This window comes from Panthera tigris, chromosome X (genome assembly GCF_018350195.1).
Source record: "Panthera tigris isolate Pti1 chromosome X, P.tigris_Pti1_mat1.1, whole genome shotgun sequence".
NCBI lineage: Eukaryota > Metazoa > Chordata > Mammalia > Carnivora > Felidae > Panthera > Panthera tigris.
This window is the reverse complement of record NC_056677.1, coordinates 89,953,545-89,974,833: the sequence shown is the minus strand read 5'-3', so window position 1 is coordinate 89,974,833 and position 21,289 is coordinate 89,953,545. Positions and strand designations below refer to the sequence as shown.

Sequence of the window (21,289 nt, the reverse complement as noted above, 5' to 3'; positions counted from 1 at the left end):
GCCGGTGGCTCAGGTTTCACGTAACTCGGCTCAAGTGTCACTAACACTATGTGCAGTGCCGGTCATCGAGCTGTGCTTTGGGACTTGGATACTTAACTTCGGACTTTCTTCCCCCCCCCCCCCCCACTAGTTTTCCTTTCCCTTCTTCCTCCCCTGGAGTGCCCACCTCCTTCCTTTGCTCCCACTCTCTGCTTTCTCTTTCTTGTTTCCTTCTCCTTCCTCTCTCTTAGGCTTTCTGTCTGTCATCCATCCTCTGAGGGCCACAGTGCTTGAGGCTGTGCGGCTCGGGGAAGGCGCGAGTCCCCGCGGGACAGGCGCGAGGTGCTGAGCGGCTAAAGCGCGAGGCGCGCGCCGGGCCAGGGGAGCGCGCCGAGCAGCCGCGTGGCCGGGCGGCCGGCCGGGAAGCGGCGCGCGCGCGCCCCGCGAGCCCCTGGCGCGCCCCTGGCGCGCCCCCGGCGGCCGGGGCCGCAGCGTGCTCGCCCCCGCCGCCAGCTCGCCTCACTTATGGGTCGGAAGCTCTGCGTGGGGGAGACTGTTCCAAGATGGCGGCGGGTTGCTGCGGGGTGAAGAAGCAGAAACTGTCCAGTTCGCCCCCCTCTGGCTCGGGTGGCGGTGGTGGCGCCTCCTCCTCCTCCCACTGCAGCGGAGAGAGCCAGTGCCGAGCTGGGGAGCTGGGACTAGGAGGCGCCGGCACGCGGCTCAACGGGCTGGGAGGTCTAGCCGGAGGAGGTAGCGGCAGTGGCTGTACCCTCTCTCCCCCCCAGGGCTGCGGCGGCGGCGGCGGGGGGATTTCCCTGTCGCCACCTCCGAGCTGCGGAGTGGGGACCCTACTTTCTACCCCGGCCGCCGCCACCGCTTCCTCGCCCTCCTTGTCGTCCGCCGCCTCGTCCTCATCGCCCGGCTCCCGGAAGATGGTGGTGTCAGCGGAGATGTGCTGCTTTTGCTTCGATGTGCTCTACTGTCACCTGTACGGATACCAGCAGCCCCGGACCCCCCGGTTCACCAACGAGCCCTAGTGAGTACCGTGCCCTCCGCCGCCCTCTCCCTTGCGCTCGGGATGGGGCTCAGAGTTGAAGCAAAGTACGAGTCCGCCTGCCCGCCGGCGGTGGCCCCTGCCTCTCTCTCTGTCCGGGTCCCCGGAGCCACTCGACCTAAGTAAGGGAGGGCACCCCGCGCTTTCTGCCCTCCGAGGCAAGCACCCCACACTTGGAGCAGGGTGCTGCTGCAAGAGATGGCTCACTGGTTCCCAAAGGTAGTTCGCTTTCTCTTTGCGATAACTTCGAGGAGTTTTGACCCTTTCCTTCTCTCCTTCGCCACCCCGCGTTCCCACCGCCCTGGTTTTGGAGATCTGGATTACTCAAGGTGTTGACCTCTCCTCACTTTGGTTTCCATTTACCCCACGTGAAAGCCCCGCCAGTATTCCCGCCCCGCGTACCTTGCACAAGGAGAGTTACCATCCCATTGCAGGGTGAAAGCAACTATCCCAACTTCTGCTAGTGATGGAACTTAGCTCCGGAGCTTATGAGGTTACCCGTCTTTTCCTTCGGGTTTCCTTGAGTCCGGGGGAAGGAGGAGGTTTTTTTTGAAAAACACATTTTCCCTTCCTACCTATTTTTATCCGAACATACCCATTAAAATGTGTTTCTAGTGAAGCGCACCGCCAGCTCTCTCACAGAAGAGTGAGACCTCTTTTTTTTTTTTTTTTGTTAATTCCACCGTCTGCGTAATAGCTCATTCAGAGAGAGCTGTCCCCTATACAGTCACTGTCAGTTTGTACGTTAAGCGTGCATTCGCTTTTGTGTCGATTTCACTTGTAAGAAATCTATGTTAGGCTCCACGATTTGAGAGATAATTAAACAATCCCAACAGTGAGTGTGTAGGAATTTTTATGCTTTCTTTTGGCTTGTGTACTTTAAGTTATTTTACCCTTCAAGTGTGGTTGAAATTGTTTAAAATAGCAGTTACAGCTAAAAGCAGGTTAATTCTAATCCCCATCCATTTGGATGTGTGGGAGATGGGGCATATGGTTTTTTTTTTAATGTGTAAACTGAGTGTAAACTGATTTTTTGAGTTAAATGCTAGACAGAATGTAAAGCCCAAGGAAGGGCAGAATGACAAAGAGGGTAATTGTTTTTATTATGAGTTCTTAGCATCATCAACAACAAAAATAATAGAGAAAAATTTCTGTGAAACTTCTAGTGAAAACCATCAACCCTTTTCCTAGCTAACACAAGTGCCCCTTGTCGCCATATCATAAATACCTGAATTGATGTTCTTTTCAAACTGCTTCTTTTCATTTTGTGAGATTAGGGGATTAGACTACTATTGGATAAGTATAAACACTTCTGCCTAGACTAAAAATATTAAATTAATATGTAAAGTGCAAATTGCAATAAAGTGTCCTGGTAATTTTAAATTTGTATGGTTTGTTTTCTTTGGCTTAGTACTTTAAATGTATTTAATTTTGTATTTTTGCCACTGTTCTGTGGTCTGTGCATTTTCATTCTGACTTGCTTCATCTTTGGGCATTTATTCATAAAAAATGCATGAAAGAGCATCCAGACTGACACTTTGCCCAGTAAACTAAATATTTTAGAAATTTCATAGTTTTAATTCTGGGAATGTACATCCTAAACCCACACCTTTAGTTAGCCAATTTGTTTTTTGGTTAAGAAGTCAGATTCATTTGAAAGAAACTGCCATGTAAAAAAAAAAAAAAGATCTGTGAAATATTTATTAGCTTGAGTCACTTATTTGTGACTTCTCTGCCTTCTCTTGGATGTCTATGATGTATTAAAGCCAGTCGTGGGATGATACATAGGTTGGCTCTGCAAAGTCATGGGACTGCAAAAATTCACTCCTGTTCAGTTACATGACTTTGGCAAAGGCTGTTTTACTATTCACGCTCCGTTGCTCCAAAGCATATGAGAACACACTTTCAGGAGGTGCTATTTTCACACATTTTCAAGTGAGTTTGGGTTAACTGAATGACTATAACGAGAAGTTTAAAAGGAAAGTGAGCTTGACCAGTTCACACAGAAAAGGGTTTTGACGCTGTCATTTTAAGTGGCCACTTGGCACATGTTTTTAAGGTATTGCTTGTCTTCTAATACCCCATCCCCTGGATTTCTTTTTCATGGACTTAAACAGATAAGGCACACTTTTCACCATCACAGATATGTTGAAACAGTGGTGGAAGAATCATAACCATTACAATCTAGCAGGCCTTGAATGTGTCATGTGTTCAACAAAACAACTAATTTAGAAGAGACACTGATCACGACCAAAGGGAGGACAAACATTTACTTAAGGGGAAAGAGGACTGCGTCTTATTTTCATTTGTCTTAAAGTCATTTTTGAGGTGTACTGTGGAAAATTCGAGAAAATTTCCTAAAAGCAGTGTTTGATTGTGGGAGTGAAGTAACTAATCTCCTGACAGCGCCTTCATGACCACCACACATTTTCTGTTTTACATATTACGTTATTTAACAGCATCGTGTACTTATTAGTGGCTTTGTGCTGGGGGGGGCGGGGCATAAGCTGTAAATGGACATACTTCTTTTTTTCCCCGAGTTATTAGTATCACGTCATGAGCAGCAGTGTTTGAGGTCTTGTCTCTGTCCACCAAAAGGCATGCTTTCAACAACTCAGATTCTCACGTGTAAAAGCACATGGCTTTCACCCCTTCCCGGGGCCTTTCTGTCACAATGTCTGTACGTAGTGAAATCTGCCTTTTACAGGTTTAGAAGTTCTAGATCAAATTACGCTTCCATTCTGAAAGATTATTAGAAATTTCCTCTATGTGTTTCAGGTTTGGGGAAAGGATGCCAATATATGAACAGGCTGTATGGATACAAATTCTTCACTGTTGGTGGCTGTTTCTTGGAGTACCTATTCACCGCACAGAGGTGGCAGTAGCTACAGCTTGAGAGGACAGTGAAAACTTGTTTAATGGAAGACAGATAACATTCATGTTAAAAGTTAGGAATGCATTACTAAATCCCTGGTCTCCATTGTACAGGCCCATTTGCCCACAGAAATAAGGTTTAAGATATGATTTTAAACGTGACTTTGGTTGCTTTTTACTATTCAAAATCCGAGGTCTTGGACTCATGTGGGAACCCAGACAGTCATGTTACAGGAAACCATTTGCTACAATAAAGGGATCCACTGTGCCAAGTGTTGAGCCAGTTAGATTCGAAGCGGCGGTTCTCAACTTTGGCCACCCAGTGGAACCCTTGGGGAATTATTCAACCTATGGATACCCACCCCACAATCCCAGAGATTCGGATTGAGTTGGTCCTGGATGGGGCCTGGACATCAGGATTATTAAATGCTCCTCAGGTGATTTTACTGTGCAGCTGAGGCAGAGAACCACCTGTTGTACAATATTCAGCTGGCCCTGTCTCCTGAGATTCACATGAACTTGGTCTGGGGTGGTGCCTGGGAACCCGTATTTTATAAGCAGCCCGGTGTATTTTTGGTAAACAACCGGTTTCAGAAACACTGGCAGTGTGGCCTGCTGAAGACTTGACCCGGGAGCTTGTGTGACGCGGAGGCTCTCAGGTCGCACCTCAGACCTGCTGGATTTGAATCTGCATTCGAACAAGCTCCCCAGGTGATTCGTCTGCACTTTAAAGTTTGAAGGGGAGCGGTTCTCCAACTTTAAAGTACATCAGAATCTCCTGTAGTGCTTGTTAAAGCACAAATTGCTGGGCCCCATTCCCAGAGTTTCTGATTCAGACTGCCTGGGGTGGGGCCCTGAATTTGCATCTCTAACCAGCTCCCTGGTGAAGCGCTCCTGCGGTTCCCAGGACCACAGGGCTGAGACCCACTGGGTTATAGAGTTGTGGGGACCCCAGGAAAGTCCTGGAGCAACTGTAAAGGGAAGGGCAGTTTCCACCGCCAGTTTTCCAGTAAAGCACTTCCTGCTTCCATGTCACTATCCTTTGTCATGTTCTTTCTAACCTAGCACCAGGGAGATTGAATGCTGCCAAGATCATAGTAAGAGTCCCAGGTTCTTGGGATGGTTTCTGTCTGCAGTAGGGGGGAGGGGTGACTCTTAGAAACCGGTGGTGTGATTTTCGGTCTTCCCCCCACCCCCGGAAATGTTAAACGTGAGGGGCACATTTTAGGGGTTAAAAACAGCACAAATATGGTATCTTAAAGTGAGTTGTATTGATTTTGGTAAGGAAAGCCCCCTTTTGTTGCCATAAAAAAATGCTTTGATGATTAGCTCAACTAACACGTTGTGATAAAATTTTAAAAGCTTTTCCTTACACTTATGCTTGCCGGATTGGATTTTAAGAATTTCCCTCATTAACAAAGAAGTATAAAAGGATCCTGCCAAGGCACTGGGATTGTTCAGTCTTCTATGTTTAATGCTGTGTTGCATGTCACGTCCCATGAACTATTTGTTTTAATCTCCTTACCACCTTTGAAGTTAATGCAGCCCTACATTGTGTATAGACCATGGCTCATAAAAGATACTTTACTATTAACATCAATACTATGGTTTTCCATTGCAGTGAATGACATATAGTTTTAAAAAATCCACCCCTGGACATGCAGCTCTTGAGAGACTCCAATCAGGTGTTTGAACAGTTAACTCTTTCTTGTCTTGTCACAGCAGTCAAATTACTGTTTTCCAGCATACTTGGGAGGAATTGGGTTGTTTTAGAAAGGCGAAGTAGTAACAGTCCTGTGACATGTTTAAAAAGGTGATTGGACAGTGCAGCTCAGGTCAAAGTGATATTAATGCAGCATTTTAAACACAAGCTATTATATTTCTATTGTGTCTTTTTTAATGAAGACTGACCAGAATAGCCAGAAGGTTTATCTGTCTATTGCAGATGATGCTACTGGGCCAGTACAGATTTCCCTACCTATGTTGGCATAGTGGTTGGCATAATTTTTCTTCAAAAAAAAAAAAACACCACACATCTTGTCTGGAAAATTGTTGAGCACTTTTGAAGGTATTATGCAGGTTTTTCTTCAACAATGTTGATTTCCATTGGAGGGCAATCTAGTGTCGTGTCTTATACAAAAGAAAGCAGGCACGCCCCCAGTTTGTCATGTATTCTGTAAAAAAAAACAGCCAGTGACTGAAATGGAAGGATGTAGAAATATAAGTTACAAAATTATTTTTATATCCATGCATAAAGGTGTATGTAGGACAAGGTATATTTAGTTAAAAAGAAAAACTCAAAGCTTATTTTACCTTCTCCCCCATATGGCCAAAGGGAGTGATCATCTAGCTCATAATTTTGCTTGCTTAGGAATAGTGTTTGTGCTGCATCAGGTCCCATTTAGTGGGTGGCAACCAAGCAGGGATCTTTGCTGGGATCTCTCAGTCCAATAGGAAGAAAGACCACTGCTGAGAAAGTGACAAATGCTCTGTTAGCCCATGCGCATGAGTTGTTGGGGTGTTTTTCCCTAAGTACGGGTTTCACAGAGACACGCTAACGTTCACATTGCTGTCTTTAAAAAACTGTATACACTTTTTGAAATTGTATTTGTGTTGAAACACTACACCTTATTATTGCAAAGGATTATAATTTTGAAGTCAGTTGGGCTTCCCACTTAGAGACCATCTTACTTTCTGAGAATGTGTATGTGTGAAACACTAAAACTTGTGCAATGAGATTAGTCAAAGTTCCCTATTTCAATAGGCGTTATTCTGTTCTCTCGATGTCACACATGCTTGCCTGTTTTAAAGCCGCACAATGACCGGGGCTTTTTACATTTAAATTTTCTTCAATAGTCTTTTTTTTTTTCTTTTAGAACTTGTGTAATAATGTCTCTTTTTGATACTGTTCTGAATCAATTAAGCTAAGTAAGTGAGGACCAGTAGTAAAAGCCAGGGGCTGCCAAGAATGGACTGTCAATGTGTAAGCTGTCTTTCCCCAATCAGTAATTGGGCGGTTGCTCACAGGACACTGGAGACAGTGTGGGAAGCCAGCGGTTGTGCAGGTGGGAAGAGTAGATTCCCCAACAGCAAACTTAGAGGTGAGCTTCTGTAGTTACAGTGCTGCTAAGAGCAAAAATGAGCTACAAGCTTACGTAGTAGAAATAAAAGAGCCCGAAGGAAGAAGCGTGGTGTAATAGCGTAGCTGGTTGGGTGGAGCATAGTTTATGTTTGGTCCAACAATAAGTGGCATCTTTTCTATCTAGTGTGGGTGTATTTTCTGCAGCCCTTAATGTACCATACTTGCAAACTTGCTCAACCTTAAAAATGTTAGTTTTGAAAAGCTGCGTGGAAATTTTATGTCATTTTATGTTATCTTATGGAAAATAAAAAAAAAAAACCCTGTTATTTCTTGTAGCCTGTACGTTAGGCCGAGTTCCTTGGTTGGAAAGCGAAGAAACAGTTCTGTCCTCACAGAGCTTACAGTCTTGTTCAAGGTGTGGTACAGACATCAAAGTCACTTCAAATGCTGACACTGCAATATATACATGATTGTATATGAATTAAAACAAAATGGAAAACACTGTACGTAAGCATGGTGATGCCATGGAATAAAGGAGTGGTTAGGAAGAAGGCTTTTGGGAGAGGATGACTCCTGAGCCAAGTTTTGAAATGGCAAGGGTACAGAGATCACTGGTGAAGAGTCTGGTGTGACCAGTAGATCTTGAAGTCTTACTGGCGGTTCTCGAACTCATTGGTCATCACCACACCTCTTGCCACAGTACGTGGGGATTCCCAGCAGCTGTCTTCAGCTGCCAGCTGGCACCCTCAGTATTCTTCATACCACTTCCCTTGCTCTGGTCTCAAAGATCAGAAAACTTCAAGGAAGCTCCAAGTAGGCTTTTGTCTTGGGAACCCTGTGGGAAGGCTGGATAAACGATAAGTGGATCTGGTTGTTGTTTTTCGTGTTAGGAAAAGAACAGTATTGACAGAAGAGCCCTCCAGGATGTAAGATGAATTGGAAGGAGAAGAGTCTCATGATAGGGGATACCAGCTAGGTTTGAGGTTCTGAGGGCACTAGGAAGACTGGCATTGGAAAAGTGGGGAAGCCACCCTAGGGGCAGAGTTCATGCATATAGGAATGTGGCAAAAGCAAGACGTGGAAGAAGGTATCAGCATATGCAGGGACTCGCACTCCAGGGCCAGGTTTTGTGTGGGAGTGGAAAGATTGCAGCTCACCTGTTTTTTGGCTGCCATCCTTGCCTCCTCTTTTCTTGGCTCTGGGCCTAGCTATTCTTGTGCTCAGGAAAAGTTTGTTCAACAGCTTAGTTGGAATGGCTATGAAATTTGATCACAAGTGTAAGAACCTCCCTCCCCCTTCACCTATTCCCAGTTGTATCTAAATTTGAGAGAAAGGAGAGGAAGACACGTTGGTTTATAGAATTTGGATCAAGTGTAAATATCCCTGAGATAGCTTTTGGGTGAGGACCTGAAATTAATTGACTGCATGTAAAGAGGCATTGCAGAAAAAGAAAATTCTACCAAATTCCCATTGCTGGGGGAAGTGAAAGGGAGAGAGGCTTTGAACATAATTTTGTTTACAAGCCTGAGGAACCAGGAGGATGGTGGTCCCACTAAAAACATGGAGCTGAAGGTATGGGAAAAACAAATAGTTGGCCAGGTGAAATCAGATTTCTCATTATGTGGTTTTCGAGTGTTGGCAGTTATCAAATGTCATTTCTTTTTCAATTAACAGAACCACAGAGCAGCGACAGAGCTATTGTGAGGGTTTGGTCAGTCTCTTGGATCCCTACAGCCTTCCCTGCCCTAGTTGGGACTTTGAATGCTCAGATGAGTAGAGATCAATGATAGTTTTCAGCTTTGTATTGCTAGTAAAATACTTGACAGAATGTTGGGTCTCCTGAATGTAGCCATATATATATATAATATGTGTGTGTGTGTGTGTGTGTATATATGTGTGTGTGTATGTGTGTGTGTGTATATATATATGTTATATATATGTATATATATGTGTGTGTATATATATATATATATATATATATATATTCCATTTGTAGAGCAGTCAGCGATTCTTATGTTTCCTTATGTGAATATCATAGCAGAGCATTCAGCAAAAATAGAGCCTCATGGAGGACCATCTCAAGAACTTGTAGTTTCAAACCTTGGATTAAAGGAAATTTCTGAAGGGCTGGAAGTACGGTCTGGTACTAGATTCTAGGTCCTGTGTCCTCAGGCTTAGCAAGTAAGAAATCAAACTGGATCCATTTTGCAGCTTTGCTCACAGTGAATGATAGATGCTATCAATGGACAGGACTGGCCATATTGCTTCACGGTCATTGTGATCTTCAGTGGATGGGCAAATGTGAAAGCTCTGCTTGAGTCCAGGCCTACTAATATTAGTTTTTTAAAAAATGAGGTCTGTGATAGTCTTGATGATTCTTGCCTTTCCTCTATCTGTTTCATTTTACAGATAATCCACACTGTGACCCAAAGCCACATGCAATGCTGGGAGAGCACAGTTGACTGTATTATGCAATATCCTGCCAGAAGATGCTGACCAGCTCTCTAGTAATGGAAAGTAGTGAGATTGACTTAACAGCCTATGTAGCTTGCCTGGCCATTCCATATATTTTCTGTAAGCATATGACACGCAGTTCTAGTAACGTACCTTGTATTGAGATTTTGGATTGCTGCAAGGTGTCAACACCAGATTCTCTGCTTTGCTTCAGGCATGAGTTGATCTCTGAGTCATTCTCATTGAATGGAATCTATGAAAAATTGGTTTTTGTGCTGTCAGCCTCTAGGCCCCACAGCCCTGTGACTGCCTCAAAGAGATGCTTATGTGTTAGCCACACTAGTGTGCTGCTTCTCTGTGACATTATTATGGCCTATGTAGCCTAACAACCATAGAGGCATAGATGTTTGGGGTGTAAGCAAGTGATATAGCTGGTGAAACTTGGGTCTCGGTATATATGTCATTGTAGTAAGAGAAATACCTTTTGTATCCTGATTTTGAACAACAGTGAGGTAAGTGTTTAGATGATGGGTCCTTTTTTACATCCTTTTCAAATTATTATTTGGTAAGTGGAAGCTGATGTTGGTAATTTGGTCACTAAGGGAGAATCTCACGAAGTCTTCTGGCCTTTTTCCATGTTAGAGCATTGCTTTCAAGGCATTTTACGAAGTTTCCCATGATTAAAACAAATCGACAACTCTCCATGCTTCCTTGGCACTCCAAACCCAAGACTTGCCATCAGCGTGGCATACTTGGTTTCTTAGTTCATGGAGTAGCTGTTTGATGTTAGGACTAGGTGTCAGGTAATCAGTGAGTAAAGGTTTTTGCATCTACCCCACCCTCTTGTCAGTTCAAAAAGCTCTCACAACAACAAATGGGAATGCTACTGTTCTCTTTCTCTGACACTAATAAGGTGATGATGTGTGGTTTCTGATGCGTTTTACCCCACAGACTCCTCAAACCATTGCTCTGTTTGGCAAGTCCTTTTGCAGAAATCTACTCTTTCACCATGGGAAACTCTGTGGAGAAAGAGAGTCACAGAGGGCTGGAGGCAGGAATGGAGGGCACATGGGAGCCAAGGAGGGAGAAAAATGCGATTATCGTCAAGTGAGGTGAAGCCTGGATTCAGGGAAGAAAAAGAAGACCTAGTGCCTGGTCTGGAGTAGGGCTGCCCCAAGAGGCATATTTTGCAATATTACAAACCCGGGGATACCTCCTTTAGAACCAGTGGCCATGGTGCTCTCGTTAAAAAAAAAAAAAAAAAAAAAAAAAAAAAAATTCCTGAGAAAGAGATGCACAGCGTAAAATATAGTAATACTAGAAGACTTGTATATGCACCCCCTGAGTACTTCCAAGAGACCATGTTGAAATGAGAATGAGGTCTCTGGGCAAGTTTGGTGGCCATGGGACAGATAGCCTAAGTATACCCCAAACAGATAAAATGTAGGCACTCTCTGATCATCATTGTTTCTTTTTTTCTTGGCTTGTCTCCAAACATAGTTCTAAATCCTCAGGTGTTCAGATGTGTCTTATTTTTAGATCTGTGTTTTTTAGTGGTAAGAGATGTATGAAGTTTCATTTATAGCTTGCGCAGTTATTCTCCATAACCAAGATTATGGAGCAGATAATATTAAAGGATAGACTCAGCCATAATTTCAGACTGCAGAATGCGGTTATGCATAGGAAGGCATTCTGTTGACCAGATTCCGGTCTTCTATACCTTTTCTCCAGTGTCTCTCAACAGGACATACTATGGTCCATCTAATTTGCCGACTACATTCTCACAGATAACTGGAGGGTCGACCATTTTCAGTTAATCAGTTTCTCTTTAATCATACAGATGTATGCTTCTTTTAGAAAATTAATTGATATATCTATTAATTAGTGGTTAAAAAAACCACATAACATGAGACCAACCCTCTTTCCAGATTTTTAAGTGTACAGTACAGTACTGATAACTGTAAGTGCCATGTTTAGCTTATTTTTTAAAGATTGTTTTTAAAGTTTATTTATTTGTTTTGAGAGAGAGAGAAAGAGCATGCATACGTGCACAAGCTGGGGAGGGGCAGGGAGAAAGAGAGAGAATCCCAGGCAGGCTCCACGCTCAGCTCAGTGTGGAGCAGGACACAGGGCTCAATCTTCTCACCAACCGGGAGATCGTGGCCTGAGCTGATATCGAGAATCTGACGCTTACCTGACTAAACCACCCTGGTGCCCCTAGCTGATTTTTTTTTAAGGTACGTGGTAGTGGCTCTACCCCAAAGCAACTAATGTTTCATTAGAGTTTGGGAAATCTCTTAAAACTTAATCTTGCAAACATGTATTAGAGATGTACAAAGCTTATTGACAGGAGAGCCTAATTGAGGCTTTGAAGTATTTATTTTTCCAAGCTTACTGAACAGTATGAGTAAACTAGATTAAAGGCATTAGAGTCAGAAAGAACCGTTAAAAAATGTTTCACTCTAGTAGGGTGTCAGTATTTGACGTGGCATTTATCATTCACTTTATTAGTATACTTAATACCACCTATCTGTATTTGAATAGAGCTTGATTTTCTAGCTCTCTTTTTGCTCTCCTCTGTTCTTTATGGCTTTCTAATGAATTTGCTAATGATCATATAAGGAAACATCTTTGATAGGTAGGAACTTTGCCATTGTTTACTCAGTCTTAACAGCGAAAGGACCAAGGGCCAAGGCATTACAGGGGAACGTTCGTTTTGACAGCTGAACCTGATATATCTGAGGAAATGTGTTTTCTAGAGAGATGGAAAATTGGAAAACACGTTGCCTAATGGGATACCATAAGTAAGGCCTTTTAAGTCCATATGTGTGTATATAAACCACTTTAGTTAAGCACTTCTTGAAATTGCTTCTTATTTGCTTTAATGAAAAGCTCATATCTAAAGCCAGTAGTGGAGTACTCACTTTGGGAGCACATATACTAAGTGTGGTAGTGGAATCTGAAATAATAGGTATGGTCAAGTCATGGGTCTTGAAAGTTGTTTATTTGCCTCATTGTCTACGCAACCAATGCGAGATTCTTTAGCGGAGGTATAGAAATTTTTTAATATTCTCCCTCAATTGTGATGCATTAATTTGGATTGTGGAACAGTTTCTAACTTCTTCCATTTAGGGATGGCTTTGCAGCTTTAGAGAAGAAAGTAGAATTTCCACTATGATCATCCCTTTCCTTGCAGACCTTTTAAAATGAATATTTGTTTAAGCTTCAAGATTTATTTGACAATATTATCTTAAGATGGTGTATTTTACATCAAAACCTATCATTCACACCTGGTACTGCTCTTCATATTGTAAATTCTCATATTTCAGTTCAACAAGTCATATAGTGGTTATGGGTGGAACACCATGGGTATAAGGTAGAGGTCTATAAAATAGGCATAAGCCATGCTTCCTGCCCTTGAAAAGCTTGCACTCATATTGAGGAGGTTCATTAAACAGATAATGGGGTCACATGATTTAACGGCTGAATAAATGATGGAGACAATGAGGTCTGTAAGAGTTTGGACAAAGACTAATGTGGGCTTGGATTATACAGGAGGGCTTCATGGACAAAGTAGGATTCAGGCTGGGAAGACCTTTCACAGATGGATAAAGCATTCTAGACAGGGAAACAACTTAAAGACACAGAGGTCAGAAAGAGCATTATACAGTAGTCAATGGGCACCAATCAAAGGTATATTGAAGTGGGGGAGATCGTAGCAAGAAAAGGGACTCGTCAAGCGATTGCTATAATTCAAGCATTGGGAAATGAAGGTCTGCCAGTTGACAATTTTAAACTATTAATGGCCTGTGAATTGCTTCTTTCTTGGTAAAGTTTCCCTTTTGTCCAGTTAATTATGCCTCAGCAGCTCCTTTAATGTCATGAATGTCATGAAGCCTGGACAAGAGACTTGGAAATAACGTAAGCAGGAGTCTGCTGTGTAGACAAAGTGCTTTCATTTATCAATAGACATTCAGCATAAGTCAGTTAGATTAACACTGGTTACATCACCCTTTGCCTGAGTGCCTTCTACATTCAGTGTTCTTTTTTTCTTCAAAACTTCAGTGTCTCAAATGTGAAGTTGAGAAAGTTGAGTACCAACAAAGATTATGTAATTTAAAAAATAAGCTACCCTAATTATTATAGAATTAAATGGCTTTAAACCACTTTTTTCTCCTTAAATGAATGAAGAGATTTTACTTGGATGTTACAATTGTAACTCACATAAGGTAGGTCCTGGAAAATGATAATAATTATAGGAGAATTGTGTGCTAATCATTGAATGATGTTATTTATCAAATTAGCTTCAACATAGATTAGTCTAATGGGTATGTTCTTTCTGGTTCCTAACATGCCCTATTCTAGAATGCTACAACTCTAAGACACAAACTAGATAAACAAAATCTGTAAAAGTTTTATAGTGTTACCCAAAAACAAAACTCTAAAATGGTTTTCCTGAATTACAATAAAACAACATATTTTTATTTTATGTTGAACAAGATTTACCCGTTGAAGAAGAAAGAGCAGATTCTTAGTATTTTTGTTGATGATTTGTCTGTAATTATATGAGATATACGTTTAGGACCCAAAACAACTTTTTCAGTGATCACTGTAAAATTTAGTTTCCTTTCATTTTATTTTAGTAACTCTCTTCTTTTTTTCCTCCTGACTGTTTCAGAACAGAAGAAAATTATTTCCTAACTGTTAGACTGATCTCTGACAGGGTCTAGCCACATAACCATGAGTGTTGTGGCAACGTACTCAGGAAGGAAAAAAACAACACTGGCACAGTGCTTATTAGCAGTGTTCTCTGCCTAGTCAGTTCAGGGTTGTCGTTGTTGTTTTTTAATAAGTAAACGAGCTCTCCATGTCATAGCCTTGAAGTATGAATAATATGTAATTTGAATTACATGTTACTACAGTGAGGTAAAGGAATGCCAGATGTTAAAAGAAAAGACTGGTAGTGAAGTCTTTTTGTGTCCAAGCTTTTGAAGAAGACATGGACTTTGACCTAGGGACACGATCGTAGACCTTTATTAATAAAGGTGAACACTCTCATCAAGAGAAGGAGAGGTGATTTTGTTTATACAGGGTTGCACCGTTTAGATGCCAATTTCACTTTTCACAGGCTTCAAACAATAGGCACGTTAAATGGGCAGTGGCCTCCATAGTGTGGAGCACAATCAAGGAAAAAAAAAAGGCAGTGGTTTTCCGTTTTGGCTATGGCAAGAGAACAAGCAAATCCTATTTTAAAGTGAAAAAAATGGGTGTGGGTCCAAAGGGTCCTGGTTCCTGTCTCCGTTGGCTGCTCTTAGAACCTTTGCTGTGTTTATTTCAGTACAGTCTAGAGAAATTCAAGTCAGTTTTTACAGAAGAGGAGCATTTCAGTCTTGAAGCTTTCTTTCACTTCCATGAAGAGTATAATTATTCACCATCCCATCATAACCATGTGTTAACCCTTTGCTAACTTAATTAACTTGCACCAGCCCAGCAGAGCCACTGGTGCTGTCTTGTTCTCAGAATTATTGTTATACTTATTTGTGTATTTTTGACTCCTTATCTCTCCCACCCCAAAATTGAAGTATAAGTCAAGGAATATCCTTCTCTTCCCCTTCCTCAACATAATTTCTCTTTGGAGCTTTGTCACTTTTGAGAGAAGCAGTCTTGAATATCTGAAGACTTTATAGCAACTGCATTAAGTAATTTTTGCCACTTAAATTCTAGTAGTGTTTACCACTTTGCATTATCTAGAAAGCTTGCTGGTTCTGCTAGTCTTCCAATTTGGGGAGGTGGTGGAGTGATGAGGAATAAGAGATTGTAAATTGATGACTTCTAAGTTTTTTCAAACAGTGGATTTGAATATCTAAAGGAGTGTGTTTAACTGGACTGATTTTCAATTTGGGGCAGTGCTAGATCTCAGAGATTTCTAGAAGTTTTCCTAAGAGGGTTTTAAAGCAGAGAATGAGAGATGGTCCGTTGGGTTCCTTCCTATGCCTTACCTGAAAGTGAGGATCTTTGTGTCTGTATGCATAACTAACACCAAAAGTTCTTTGTGGATTTATTTGATATTGTTTACTATTTGAAGACTGACCTGGCTACATGTAGTTATACACAGGAGGGACATGTGTTTATGATTCTTAAAGAGGCATAGCATAGGCTTTAATTGCCTGCTTATCTTTTACTCTATGATTCCATTCATATCGAATGTTGGAACACTTGGAAGGCTATTTGGTACTATTTATTTTTCTGGTGTTTTTATTTGGTACTATTTATTTTCTGGTGTTTTATTTTAAACTGTAGGTTCCCATATGTTTAGATAAATGCTTCCTACCTAATATTTCTACAGTCAGGAACTTTTCATCTAATGTCTAAGAATGGATTTTAGGGGGTCAGCAAACCATAGTGGATATCTTACATTTGGTGAAAAAAAGGAATACCTTTATTTGTTTTTATGGAAATTCTTGATGTGTCTGTTCTCACATTAATATAATTTAGATGAAGGAAAACAGATTTGAAGAAGCCTGACCCAAGGGATTTTAAGTTATCCTGAAAGCACAAATAATATTTTAGCATGTAATTTCCATCATAAAATGTTTTATGGCAGACTTGTTTATGTCATAGTTCTGAGTCAAAGCTGAATTCAACACATTAGTCTTTAACTTATCCACAATTAATATCTTCTGGCTATGAACCAACACTGCTTCATGACTCTTAAACCATTTCCTTATATTAATCACCAGCTGTAGAAATGTGCTTTATTTGGGGGGGGCCATTTAAAGAAAGAAAATGAAAAAAATTTTTCACGTCCTGAGTTACTGCATGGTTTACAATGCAAAGAAAACATCCAAGCGTCGTTGGATAACAGGATAGTTACTAACTTAGCAACTTATTCACCTATTTTAGCCTTAAAGTACACAAGATTCAGATTCTTCCAATTACCATCTCAGCAAAATGAAAAATCGTTTAATCAAGGACTTTAATGGTTGCTCATAAATTCCTGAAATTGCAGATTTTAAGTTCATGAATTCTAAAGATACATGGTAGGAAAAGCCTGCCATGTTATATACCTTCATTGTATGCTGATGTTGGTTTAAAAAAAATATGTATGCAATAGGACAGGGAAAGTAAATGATAGCATCATAAGTATCACTGAGACTACTGTGGATTTGTATGAGTGATTTCCTCTATATTAAGGATCTGCTCAATTTAAATTGGTTTTCTTAGAAAAGATTTGAATGGCTTTGTAGTCACTCTTACAGTGTTTCAAACATTTAGTGAGTGATTCTCAACATTTTTCTTCCTGAAACATGACTCTGTGCCTTGCAGCATAATTCCCAAACCCAGCGTTTCGCATACAATTCCAGGTGCTACTTTAAGAGGGGAAGGTTGGTTACTTTGAAAGTATTATGCATTTGTTCTCATTCTTCTCCCCACTTCTCCCTCCCCTTCTCAAACATACACACACAAAGGTATGAACAGGTTGTTTTCATATCATACCTGCAGCTAAATTCATTCAGGACTCCCAGAACTACCTAAATGAAGAACCACTTACAATATGTTTGACTAGACATCTCCTAATTTAGTATGAGGATAATGCTACCATTGAGATCAAACTTTTTCACAACTTCGAGTTTGGTTTGGCAACATTATAATGAATCATCAATTGTGTGGAGTAAAATAGTAAATTTTCTATTAAAATGAGTTTTAAAATGTTTATGATTCTTTAGAGAGTTCAAGACTTAGAGCTTATAATCACCATCCACCTCATTTCATCTATGGAATACATTGAGACCTTTTCTTAGTAACCTTTCATCTGTTACAACTCTAGGCATTGAACTAGATTCTGTGCTTTCAGTCTTACCATGAATTGGATAAGTCATCGTCTCTCTTGTCCTTTTATTTAAAATTAACATATGTGAATCTTTAAAAAGTAATACTTAAATAACACTGAAAATGCAGCCAAATGTTGATAATAATAAATGCCTTTTTATCGCACCTGTTATCAAAAAACACATTTATTTCCTGGTAGTCACCAAAGGTAAAATGGAATGTAAATCTAGGCTGATCATATTTTCTCTCTTCTAATTTTATAGATGTTGATGAATACTTTAACCTAGCAATTTATGTGTAGATCTCACCAAGGACCCCCCTATATTTCTGGGTACTTTTAAGAGCTGAAGGTTACAGTCTTTTAGAAGACACCAGTCTCAGAATGATTTTCAAACTCAAGAGGGGATTTCCAGAATATTGGCATAAGGATCTCAGAAAATCTACTCCTCTACAAAAGCAGCATGGACACTGGCAAAATTTTTCAAGACTAACCTTTTCAGAATTCTTGAAATTAATCAAAGACTTCCAACAACCTGAGGAGCATTTACTCATTAAAAACAGCTGATTTCCGTGAGAACAGTGAGCTTTGTTGTGTTTTAACTTGCCCTATTCCTGTCTCCTTTTGCCCACTTCCACAGGGAAACCAGCAGCCATGCAACCACAGTAGCTGTGAAAACCAGTAGTCACTGGAGGGGTCAAGCTCCCCAAATATCCCTATCACCAAGAATTATCACTATTTGACCTGCCGAGCAGCTCCTGGAAGGGCTCCGTTCACAAGGCTTGTCTTTATTTGACCTGACTCATCCTTGCTCATTGGAAAAGCATTATCCTCAGGGCAGTTGTTGAAAACAGGCAAGGGCAATTGTTTAACATCGCGTCTGCCTGAGCTAGTGATCCCCGGAGAGGGCAAAGAAGAGGCTGGCCGAAAAACTTAAAAGGAGGATCTGGGGGTGCGATAGGGGGCTTTAACAAGCTCCAGGATATTCCTGGGTATCTAGAAGATCATGTGTAGGGCTGTGTGTATGCCCAGAAAAGACTTAAGGAGGCCCTATTTGCTCACCACTGGTTGACTTTAAGAACCTACGGAATCAGGAAATGAAGGCTAAAGCAGAGTTGTAAACTGCTGGAAGGCATGCCCCAACACACACACACACACACACACACACACACACACACACACACACACACACGGTCTCTTGACATACGATGAAAGATCTACTGGTTCAAGACATTTTAGAAAATCTCTTTCCAATCATTAGCTGACCCCTAAGCTAACTGAGTGGAGACTTCAATTGGCCACACATGACAGGGAATACAGATTTGACAGAGTTAGTCCAGGGAAGTCACTAAACAAACAACAAACCTTGGGGAAGGATCTGATTTCCAAACTTGCTATGTTACATTATTTAAAATGTCCTCTTTTCAACAACAACAAAAAATAAAATACAAAGACCTAGGAAAGTATGACATACAGGGAGATGAACAGTCCATAGAAACTGTTTCTGAGGAAACTCAGATGTTGTGCTTATTAGTCAAAATTTTAAATGAACTATTATAAATCTATTAAAAGGAAATCATGTCTCAAGAATTAAAAGAAAGTATGTGAATGTCTCATCAAGTAAAGAATATCAATAAAGAGATAGGAATTATTTTAAAAAGAACCAAATGGAAAATTTGGAGTTGAAAATTTCAATGACTGAAATGAAAAATTTACCAATGTAGTTTAACAGCAGATGTGAATGACAGAATTAAGAATCAGCAAACTTGAGGATAGATTAATTGAGATTATATCCTCCAAGGATCAAGAAGAATGAATAAAAATTAGCAGAACCTAAGAGACCTGTGGGACACCAGCAACTATACCAATATATATATATAGTAGGAGTCCCAGAAGGAGAGGGTGGGGCAGCAGAAAGAATATTTGAAGGAATAATGGCTGAAAATGTCCCAAATTTGTTAAAACAACAACAACAACAACAACAACACATCGATCTACAACATCCAAGGGGCTCAGCTCAAAGTAGGATAAATTCAGAAGGATTTACACCTAGACACCTGATGGTCAAGTTGTTGAAAGCCAAAAACAAAGAGAATCTTGAATGCAGCATAGACAAGGGATCCTCAATAAGATTAACAGCTGATTTCTCATCAGAAAGCATGGAGGCCAGAAGGGCAGTGGGATAAAATATTCAAAGTGCTGAAATAAATGGATTGTCAACCAAGTATCCTATATCTAGCAAGACTGTCCTTCAGAAATGAAGGAAAAATTAGGACATTTCCAGATAAATGAAAACTTAGAGAATTTATTGCTACAGATCTGCTCTACAAGGAATACTAAAGGGAATCCTTCAGGCTGAAATAAAAGGACACTAGATAGTAACTTGAATGTACACAAAGAAATAGCACTGGTAAAGGTGACTACATAGATAAATATAAAAGACAGTGTAAAGGTATCCTTGTTTGTAACTTTTGTTCTATCTGATTTAAAAAGCAGCTCAGGGGCGCCTGGGTAGTTCAGTCAGTTAAATGCCTGACTCTTGATTTTGGCTCAGGTCATGATCTCATGGTTGTGAGATCGAGCCCTGCATCAGGCTCCATATGGGGTGTGGATCCTACGTAAGATTCTCCCTTTCCCTCTCCCTCTGCCCCTCCCCTGCTTGTGCTCTCTGTCTCTCATATCAATCAATCAATCAATCAGTAAAATAAAACACAGCCAAGTGAAGCAATAATTATAAAACTATTGATTGGCTTATCATGTACAAAGGTAATTTTAATGATGATAGTAGCTTAAAGGAGCAGGGTAGAGAACAGAGCTATAATGGAAGAGACATTTTGTACACTGTTGACATTGGTCACTATTAATCTGAACTAGATTTTTTTAAATTAGATGTTAATTATAGCTCCCAAGGCAGCCATTGAGAAAATGACTCAAGCTAGAGTAAAGAATTGGTAGTTAGCTTTAGAAATCTTATTACTTTGCCATGCAGGTTAGATTCTGGGAGTGCAATTATAGATTCCTTATTTTCAAAGTGAAGTTTTATTTGAAAGTTTTTCATATGCTGTAAACAGGTTGAAGTATATTGCCTACATAGCATATTTTGGGCTCTTTCCAGGTAAACCTTAATAAAATACTAAGAAAACTTCATACTTACCAATTCTCAGAACAATCTCATGAACTAAGAGTTTGTTCTTACCCAGTTTTTAAGATGGGAAAACTATAGCAAAGAGAATTTAAGCCTTGCCTGTTTCTTCTTAGCAGGATTTCTAACATTGTGAAAGTTGCGGTACTCAAGCTTTGGTTTTATAACTTAGTCCTCCCCTCTCCTAAAAGTGGTTAATGGCACATATTTATCTTTTGATATTAAAATTAATGTGTTTAAGGGGCACCTGGGTGGCTCAGTCATTTAGGCATCTGGCTTCAGCTCAGGTCACAATCTCATGGTTTGTGAGTTTGAGCCTGGTGTCTGTCTGCTGTCAACAGGAAGCCCACGTTGGATCCTCTGTCCCCCTGTCTCTCTGCCTCTCCCCTGCTCACATTCCCTCTCTCTCTCACTCTATCAAAAATAAAAAAATAAAATAAGTACTTAAAATTAATATATTTAAGGTGCACCTGGGTGGCTCAGTAGGTTACATGTCCGACTCTTGGTTTTGGCTCAGGTCATGATCTTGCACTTCGGGGGTTCAAGCCCTGCATTGGGCTCTGTGCTGATAGCATGGAGCCTGCTTGGGATTCTCTCTCTCCCTCTCTCTCTGCCCCTCCCATGCTCACGCTGTCTCTCTCTCAAAAGAAATAAACTTAAAAAAATAAAAATATGTTTAAGAATTTTATGATACCTCTCAAGGTTAACTGACAAGTTAAAAATCTCTCCCTGAGCTTGCTTCCCTCTCTTCTAGAACTAATTCAAAGAGACCTTCAGTCTGATGTGTAGCATCTGTCACAAAAAGTATATATCTATTGCCTAGAAAGTTGTTTTTAGGGGCCCCTGGGTGGCTCAGTCATTTAAGTGGCTGACTTC

At 40.8% G+C, this 21,289-nt stretch overlaps 1 protein-coding gene across 3 annotated transcripts in view; it reads left to right on the top strand.

Moving 5' to 3' along the window:
• Positions 1–517: 517 nt before the first annotated feature.
• Positions 518–21,289, top strand: part of AMMECR1 (AMMECR nuclear protein 1) — a 109,062-nt gene continuing 88,290 nt past the window's right edge. For all 3 annotated transcript variants that reach the window (XM_042973876.1, XM_042973875.1, XM_042973873.1), the window contains exon 1: positions 518–1,015. In XM_042973876.1, coding sequence (XP_042829810.1) covers positions 543–1,015 — 473 coding nt within the window. In that variant the 5' untranslated portion in view covers positions 518–542. The remainder of the gene's footprint in view (positions 1,016–21,289) is intronic.